The 9,645-nt window shown below is 40.7% G+C and overlaps 1 protein-coding gene across 1 annotated transcript in view; it reads right to left on the bottom strand.

Moving 5' to 3' along the window:
• Positions 1-7,920, bottom strand: part of asip1 (agouti signaling protein 1) — a 10,093-nt gene extending 2,173 nt beyond the window's left edge. Inside the window, exons 1-3 of the mRNA XM_017708387.2 lie at positions 7,679-7,920; positions 6,227-6,401; positions 2,117-2,169 (exon numbers count right to left, since the gene is read on the bottom strand). Of these exons, the coding sequence (XP_017563876.1) occupies positions 2,117-2,169; positions 6,227-6,383 (210 nt within the window). The 5' untranslated portion in view covers positions 6,384-6,401; positions 7,679-7,920. The remainder of the gene's footprint in view (positions 1-2,116; positions 2,170-6,226; positions 6,402-7,678) is intronic.
• Positions 7,921-9,645: the final 1,725 nt, after the last annotated feature.

Here is a 9,645-nt window from a genome sequence, read left to right as displayed (position 1 = left end):
CCCACATTTAAAGATAAGAGTGTGTGGTTTGTTTATGTTCAGTAGTCTGTGTGGGGTTTGTGTATATTCAGTAGTTTGTGTGTGGTTTGTGTATGTTCAGTAGTTTGTGTGTGGTTTGTGTATGTTCAGTAGTCTGTGTGTGGTTTGTGTATGTTCAGAGGTTTGTGTGTGGTTTGTGTATGCTCAGTAGTCTGTGTGTGGTTTGTGTATGTTCAGAAGTTTGTGTGTGGTTTGTGTATGTTCAGAAGTCTGTGTGTGGTTTGTGTATGTTCAGAAGTTTGTGTGGTTTGTGCATGTTCAGTAGTCTGTGTGTGGTTTGTGTATATTAAGTAGTTTGTGTACATTCAGTAGTCTGTGTGTGGTTTGTGTTTGTTCAGTAGTTTGTGTATGTTCAGTAGTTTGTGTGTGGTTTGTGTATGTTCAGTAGTCTGTGTGCGGTTTGTGTATGCTCAGTAGTTTGTGTGTGGTTTGTGTATATTCAGTAGTCTGTGCGCGGTTTGTGTATGTTCAGTAGTTTGTGTGTGGTTTGTGTATGTTCAGTAGTCTGTGTGTGGTTTGTGTATGTTCAGTAGTTTGTGTGCGATTTGTGTATGTTCAGTAGTTTGTGTGTGGTTTGTGTACATTCAGTAGTCTGTGCGCGGTTTGTGTACGTTCAGTAGTCTGTGTGCGGTTTGTGTATATTCAGTCATTTGTGTACATTCAGTAGTCTGTGTGCAGCTTGTGTTTGTTCAGTAGTTTGTGTATGTTTAGTAGTGTGTGTGTGGTTTGTGCATGTTCAGTAGTTTGTGGTGTGTGTTTGTTGAGTAGTTTGTGTATGTTCAGTAGTTTGTGTGTGGTTTGTGCATGTTCAGTAGTCTGTGTGTGGTTTGTGTATGTTCAGTAGTCTGTGTGCGGTTTGTGTATGCGCAGTAGTTTGTGGTTTGTGTTTGTTCAGTAGTTTGTTTGTGATTTGTGTACATTCAGCAGTCTGTGTGGTTTGTGCATGTTCAGAAGTTTGTGTGGTTTGTGTATGTTCAGTAGTCTGTGTGCAGTTTGTGTATATTCAGTAGTTTGTGTACATTCAGTAGTCTGTGCGGCTTGTGTTTGTTCAGTAGTTTGTGCATGTTTAGTAGTTTGTGTGTGGTTTGTGTATGTTCAGTAGTCTGTGTGGGGTTTGTGTACGTTCTGTAGTCTGTGTGTGGTTTGTGTATGTTCAGTAGTCTGTGTGTGGTTTGTGTATGTTCAGTAGTTTTGTGTGCGCTTTGTGTATGTTCAGAAGTTTGTGTGCGGTTTGTGTATATTCAGTAGTTTGTGTGCGGTTTATGTCTGTTCAGTAGTTTGTGTGCAGTTTGTGTATGTGGTTTGTGTATGTTCAGAAGTTCATGTGCAGTTTGTGTATGATCTATAGTTTGTGTGCAGTTTGTGTATGTTTAGTAGTTTGTGTATGATTTGTTTATGTTCAGTACTCTGTGTGTGGTTTATGTATGTTCAGACGTTTGTTTGGGTATATTCAGTAGTTGGTGTATGTTCAGTAGTCTGTGTGTGGTTTGTGTACGTTCACTAGTCTGTGTGCGGTTTGTGTATGTTCAGAAGTTTGTGTGCGGTTTGTGTATATTCAGTAGTTTGTGTGCGGTTTATGTCTGTTCAGTAGTTTGTGTGCAGTTTGTGTATGTGGTTTGTGTATGTTCAGAAGTTCATGTGCAGTTTGTGTATGATCAATAGTTTGTGTGCAGTTTGTGTATGTTTAGTAGTTTGTGTATGGTTTGTTTATGTTCAGTACTCTGTGTGTGGTTTATGTATGTTCAGATGTTTGTGTGGTTTGTGTACGTTCAGTAGTCTGTGTGTAGTTTGTGTACGTTCAGTAGTCTGTGCGGTTTGTGTACATTCAGTAGTCTGTGTGCGGTTTGTGTATGTGGAGTAGTCTGTGTGTGGTTTGTGTATGTTCAGTAGTTTGTGTGCGGTTTGTGTATGTTCAGTAGTTTGTGTGCGGTTTGTGTATGTTCAGTAGTCTGTGTGCGGTTTGTGTATATTCAGTAGTCTGTGTGCAGTTTGTGTATATTCAGTAGTCTGTGTGCAGTTTGTGTCTGATTTATTAAATGTACCTTTATAAACTCTGTAAATAATTTAATTAACAAACCTTTTGTGGTTTCTCTTCTGACTTTTTGGTTTTCTTTGATGATTTTGACAGCTCTTAAAAAAAGAAGAAAACAGATGAGTAAATATACATCAGATCAAAAACAAGTTTAAACACGATCTGCACACATTACGCACATCAAAGACAATACAAAAGCAAATGAAGGCAAAAATTAGACAACGACAGATAGATTGACTGATAGCAAGACGGACAGACAGAGAGACGGGACATGGAGAGACAGACAGAGAGACAGGCAGAGAGACAAAGAGATAGACAGGCATATGGAGAGACAGACAGAGAGACAGGCAGGCAGATGGAAAGACAGACAGAGAACAGTGTCTGCAGTCTGGGTTTAAGCTGGCCAGGTTTGGAGCCTGTCTGAGATCTTCTGGTTTCCATGTTTGGTTCTAGTTCTAGCTACTGCTAAATGATTAGACTAACCTGAGATTTTTCAGAGATTTTTGCCATTTGAACAAATGTGAATAATATAAATCAAATTTGATTAAATCTATAAGCACATTGTTTAATTCAGGGTGTTTATATCAGTAAAAAATACAATATGGAATAAATACAGATAAACAGAAACACCAGTGATGCACTGATAGCATTGTTTTCTGCCACAGAACAAGAGCTTGTGTTTAGTACCTGCTGATACCGAGTCTGAGACCACACTAAGAGACCTGATGTTAATGAAGTGCGTTAGCGAGCTCTGCTATGTTAGTTTACATTACATTACTACAGCGCTGCAGTGGAGGTTTAGTTCCCCGTTGGAAAATCTCTTCTGTACAGCTGTGAGTAAAGTAGGTTTCATAGTTTTGATCCTCATCTGTCTCTTTCAGCAGCAGCACAGCAGCAGCAGGAATCATCCCCGAGGATAACGCATCCGAGGAGCTCATGCTTCCCGTTTTAAAACTGACCATCAAACTAGGGCTGGGCAATTAATCTAAAATGAATCGAAACCAACATTTAGAACCTCTAACCGACATAATGTTGCCCATGTCCTGACCCTTAAAAACAGACTACCATGCATATATTCATGTGTCTCCACACCGTCCAACCTGCAACATGAAAACCTAAACACCAGCCAGCTGAGCAACTCAAGCAGCTTGTACCACAGAAAAACGCTGTATGTGTTGTTTGGACACGTTTTGGCTTTAGTGAAAATGATCCTGAACAGAAAAAGTCAAATGTAAACAGTTTCAGTGACTAAAGGTAATACCACCAATCTGTTTCAGCACCTGGAGCACAGTCAGGTTACTGAATATGAACAGAGCGCGGCTCAGAAAAACTGACAAGTGCACAGCAACAAGTGCCTCCACAGAGCAGCTGTCAATAACACAGCACTTTCCCAAATCTATGTTGTGAAGGATACGGCTCCCATAGCTACAGTGGGTTTAAACACCTCGTTAAAACCCTCATTAGAAGAGATGCTGGGCCATTGCGGTGCAGCTGCACAGCAACTGCTTTGCCCAACACGTACATAACCTGCTGTGAAAGAGCAGCTGCTGAACCGAAATCTGTTCAGCGCTTCGCAGCCGCATCTGATCTCCAGTCAAGCAGGATGATGGACCCATTCTTTGCACTACATTTCTACTTTGCACATACATAACATAACTTTATTTCCTACTTTTAGAGAACTTTTATTAAACATTAAAACTAAAATGTGACTTTTTTCATACGACGTTTTCATTTGAAGCAGGGTGTGCTTTGATTTCAATCGTTTGAAGTACTTTATAAATCATAAATAGTTCATCTGTGTGTTTCGTTCAATTATTTGAAGTTCACAGAGATCTGCACTCTTTCAGTAAAAAAATCCCAGCTTTAATAGCGGAGCATATTTACAGTACAAACTTTCTCAGTTTGCAAAACGCATAAAAATGGTTCATTAATCCTAACTGAGGTCAAATGTTCAGTTCATCGAGATTGTGATTAGAGCTCATGTCACCCAGCAGTACATCAGACCTACTCACTGTATTACAGTAACTCCACTGAACAGAATGATTAGTTCCACAGCTGTACAGATGTTCATATCGATCTGTAATATTCTGTATCTAATAGTTTTTGTAGTATTCACTTACTCAGACCTGTATATGTACCGACATTCACAGCTCTCTCCGCTCCTTCACGGCGCCTTTATTATTCTTTACGGTATTATTATGTAGTTTGTCTCTTAGTTAAAGCCTTGTTATCAGACTGTGTTTGTCTGGTCTGTTCACTGTGTCTGTCATACATCTGGCCTGCTGGCGGATTCTGGACATTTAAAGGGTTAAACTGACTGACGACTTTGTGTCCGAGTGACACGGCATCAGTAACACGTCTCCATCACTGCCCGCCTGAGCCGTCTGCTCATTAGCGTGAGACCTACACTCGCCTTACGCAACACGGTGTCAGCTGGTGTGACCTTCATAAATAAATAACTCAGATGAGCAGATGAGCGCAGTATCGGACGCCTGATACCAGCATTGTTATCGATGCACCCCTAATAAACACTGTAGCAAAGGTATGAATATGTAGATTAGAAGAACACGTTCTCCAGACACCTCAAGGTTTGTTCAGCTTCGTCACCTGATTAGTTTAATGAAGCATTGATTAGATACAGATGTTGGATTGTAACTGTAAGTCTGATCTTCCTCAGAGCAGGACGTGATCAAACTAACACACTGACACACAAAATCAATACTTATTATATTCATATTGTTTTTATTTACTCTAATATTAATGTTTTATCAAAGAAACAGCTACAGACTGTGTATGTATGTACATGGGGAACTTCACTTATTTTTCAAAAATTCTGCATAATTACATGTTCAAGATGCAAAAAGAGTCTTTTAGAGTGGTTTTGGCAATGGTGATAGGAACCAGACGTCCCCATCTAAAAGCTCCTCACAGAAAGTTCCTACATGAGATGGTTCTGAATTTACTGCCTGATGACTGAGACGCTGTTTTATGATAGTTTAGAGAACTTCAACTCCATTCATGGTGGAGGGAGACATGCAGGGTGCTGTGCGGCAAAATAGTCCCCAAAGAAAACTGATTATTCCAGATTTTCCACTATTTTCCATCATCAACATTCCATACAAACTCAGAAGACTCGTGTAGGTTCTCTGGTGGTTCTGGATGGTAAATAAAATGTCTCTATATGTGTTGTAGTCATGGCGACGCCTGGTTCCCATCACCACCACTGTAAAGACGTCTGAACCGTTTCACACCAAACCACTCTGAATCTCTCTGATTTGATTTGTAGACACTTCATTTAATTTCAAGTTATGTTCAACTAAACATCTACTAAACTGACCATAATTCTCATTAACACTAAACCTGGTTTAATCCTAACCTCAACACAAACCCTAAACCCAACCCTCACCCTGGTCCAAATCCTAACCCTCACCCTGGTTTCAGCAGATAGTTTATATAATAGATAATAATCTGAACATCTGTAGAGAATCCTATAGTGGACTATCCAGATAAAGTGAGACCCGGTATTAAGTGCCTAGAACTTTTACACCGTGCAGTATTTAATACTGTCCTTTGTTTAATCCCTTTAACAGCTGTTTATAGGGCAGTGTATTTTATTTTATGGTATTTATGCATTTCCTGCTGAAAACCGTTAGAAACCATTACAGTTACAACTTAATGGTTTCGCCTTTGAATGAGAACTGGCTTAATGGTTTCACCCTCCTTTAGATCCAGATAGGAAACCATCATTTAGAATCAGCCCTTTTTCTGTTTTATGCACAACAGGAAAAAGGATAAAAATGAAGCCATGAACTAAACCGTGCAGGGTGAGGGTTCTTCTGCGTGCGTTCCTGATTGAATTCATTTATATTTAAACATCTTTTCTGCTCAAACAGAGAGAAAAAACGTGAAACGACACAGAAGAAGCCGCTGATCACCTGATCGACCATTAACCTCCTTTACACTGAGAAATCAATGCATTACTGACTCGGTCTGTGGTAAATGACACGAATGACCTTTGACCTGAAATAAGCTCTGTGTGAGTGAAATAGAGAGGGAGAGAGAGAGAGAGAGAGATAGAGGGAGAAAGAGAGAGAGAGAGAGGGAGAAAGAGAGGGAGAGAGAGAGAGAGAGAGGGAGAAAGAGAGGGAGTCGTACCCACTATGAGGACGGAGGGCGAGTGGGTTTGGTTCTGGACTCTGGTTGTGGTGGTCAGGTTGGAGCTGTTCAGCTCCTCCATCAGCATGTGTGGCCTCACCGTCTCCCAACATGCTGAGCAGAACACCAAGCAGCACAGCAGCAGCCGCGAGTTCATCTTCAGATCCTCCTGCGTCTGAACAAACACACACAGAGTCGCTGAGAACCTCCGCGTCTCCGCAAACGCCCACAGCTCGGACCTCCTCTGAGCCACTCAGACACTCCGTTCGCTCAGATACGGAGATCAGACCCTCAGACTCTGAACTAAGGTGCTTGAATCGGCTGCGCAGAGTAAACAACATTAAATACAGGCAGAGGAACTCAATCCCTCAAATCCCTCAAAAGGCCAGAACTCCCTGCTGGGCCCAAAGTGTCATTACACACTTCTGTAATCTAAGAAAAGCTCAGCTTACATTTAAGTCCCTGTTGTTACTGAGTGAAAACCTGAAAGGAATGACTTTGTGTATTTACCAGCAATGTAACTGCTTTTCTTCAACTGAAATGAAAAAATAAATAATTTACAAATAATGAACAAAATGAACCACAAAAAGGCAGAAACTCAACACGTCACCATTTACTGAAACATCCAGCTCCAGAACTTTGCGCAGCCTCAAAATGCAGTCGGTCTGTGTTGCAGTTACTAAACACAGTGGCCCATCATCATCGGATCAGCCTGAAAATGAATGTTTTATTCAACATGAACAGATACACTGAAAGGCTCTTTCAGTCAGCGTCATTTTTGAGTTGAATAAAATTTGTTTCATTTCTTGTTACCGCATGAAATAATTCCTTTTGATCTCATGAGCCCCTTTTTACAGTGTAATAAGACTCAACATTCATTCCTCATTAATCCTTTAATCCAAGCTGTAAGAACAAGGCCAGTTTTGTTGCAGCAGAAATAAAAACTAATTTGAGTTTTAAAAACGGGTTTAATGCAAATCAGATTTTTAGAGTAAATATTCTCTCTACATGAACTGGAGCGTCTGAATAAATCTCACTGTAATCTCTGACTGTTAACTGACTGTCACTGACTCTGCCCAGCCTCTCGAAACAGACGAGTTCAACGGAGTCCTTAATTAATCTTAACTCTAGGGTCAGTTTTCCGGTCAGGGATTTAGTTTAGTCCTGGACTTAGCCAGACGCTGAGCGGAGATGGAGATTCTCCACTGAGCGGGACGTTTACACTTAATCGCTGTTCAGCTGTGAGGGTTTTACAGATTAAATACGTGCTGCTGTTAATGCGTCCTTTCTGAGAGCTCACAGCTATACTTGTCTCTGCTGGACCGTGGTGGACAGTAAAGTCGGTGTCCAGGGCGGCTGTGAGTGAGGATCTCGGCTCTGCTTCTGCCTCAAGAACTTTCACATTCCAGAAGCGCTTAAAGCTCAGCGTCTCTGAACTCGGACACTTTTTACCCCACAATCTGCTCTCGTCCTCCAGCTGAGTGTCCTGCCCGTCCTGGTTGTCCTGGTCGTCCTGCCCGTCCTGCTTGTCCTAGTTGTCCCGCTCGTCCTGCTTGTCCTCCTCGTCCTCGTCTCCACAGTAAACTGTTCTCCACTCAGTTCTGGGGGTCAGAGTTAAAGCGGAGATGTTCTAGACTGAGCCGAGTCTACTGCGCTGGTAGAGGTTCCTGTTCCCCTGTGGCCGAGGTTCTCTGTGTTCCTCTCGCTGCCGCTGTGAGGGAACACCAGCGCTGGACGGACTTTTGTAGTCTGATTTTGAAGGGTGAAGGGCTAACGCTGTGCAGGGGCGGACCACCCCCACCAAACCCCCCTCGACACAGACACACAGACAATATGCACACACGCATGCGTGCACACACACACACACACACACACACACACACACACACACACACACACACACACACACAGAACAGGACTTTTTTTTACAAATGTTCCTGCAGGAACCCCTAAAATCACTGGATCAGTGAGAAACAGAATATTAATAAATTACATACAAATTTAGATTCAGACATTTAACTTTAAAACCACTTCTTTAAAGGTTCTTTAGTGATGGCAGCACTTCATTATGGTTCTCCACATGGTAAAATGGTTAAATTATTCTCCACACGGTCAGAATCGAGGTTCTGTGCAGGTTCCCCAAATATACAAACAATAAAAATGTTTCATATAAGATCCGACTGAGTGGCACTGCGTTCAGTAAGTAAAGTTTTCTACTGTAAAAATAAAAAAAAAAGTCTGGAGGTGAAACGGGACTTTTAACAGGTTTGAAAACACAAAGCTTACAGCAAAATCTGGTGCAGAATGTTCTGACCACAGTGAGAGAGATTTAGACCCAAACAGGTCCAGTTAGTGCCTTTTAATGTAAGAGTCTGTATGTGGTATCATATAGAACCATCTTTGCTATTAAATAATAATAATGATAATAACAACAATAATAATAGTTATAATAATGAATAATAATAATTATTATTATTATATATGTTATAATAATAATAGTTACAATAATAATAATAATAATAATGATTGAATAATAGTTATAATTTTATCTATGTTATTTAATCGTTACTCAAATTAAAATCACATTTAAATGAATAACACATGCAGGCCTGGGACTCGTTCACAGAACATGTTCTCTGAGGAACGCTGAAGTTCTAAAAGCTCCAGATGTTCCATTTTCCAGGATTTCCACTCTGTGACCTCTGGAGAATCTGAAGCTCAGCAGATATAGCGTCACTGGACGAAATGTCTGAGATGTGCCTCCTCCTCAGTGCTGGGTTTGACTCTGTAACCTGCTGTTCAGTCAGATGTGATCACTGTAAAGGTGATAAACACTAATCACTGCTGTTTCCTCTGCGTTTGTGGTGTCTGTTTGACCCTCAGTCAGCTCAGAGCTGCTGATTGAGCCCCCTGCTGGCTGCTGTGTCAGCCCTGTAATCAGCTCCACTCAGCCTGGAAAACCGTGATGAACTTCATCGATAAAATCATCAACAATCGATCATCTGTCAGACAAACGTCTCTGAGCTCCACTCCAGAACACGAGGACATCCGCAGCTTAAGCCTCTATAAGATTAATCACCGTCGATAACGGACAAAACACAGTCAAAGTTTCCAATAAAAAATCCTCAAAAAAAGGAAAGACATTCTTCGAACTTGAAGTAATATATTTATAATATTCTTATGAATTAGAATGAGATAAATAAAACAAAGAAAGATGATTCATTTAAAGGGAAAACAACTTTGCTAACCATATTAAGTTTATTCTGTAATGTATGTTAAGCTGATTTAAAATCAGATGCCATACGTTACTGTGCTCTCAGTTCCAGGATAGAGTAATAACTCAATAACTCAAATTATACTGCTTAATAACACTAATTACACACAGTCTTCTGTCTGATTAATCAGACTGGCTGTTAAAG

Source organism: Pygocentrus nattereri, chromosome 26, assembly GCF_015220715.1.
Source record: "Pygocentrus nattereri isolate fPygNat1 chromosome 26, fPygNat1.pri, whole genome shotgun sequence".
Classification (NCBI taxonomy): domain Eukaryota; kingdom Metazoa; phylum Chordata; class Actinopteri; order Characiformes; family Serrasalmidae; genus Pygocentrus; species Pygocentrus nattereri.
This window is presented reverse-complemented; position numbering and strand designations above follow the sequence as displayed.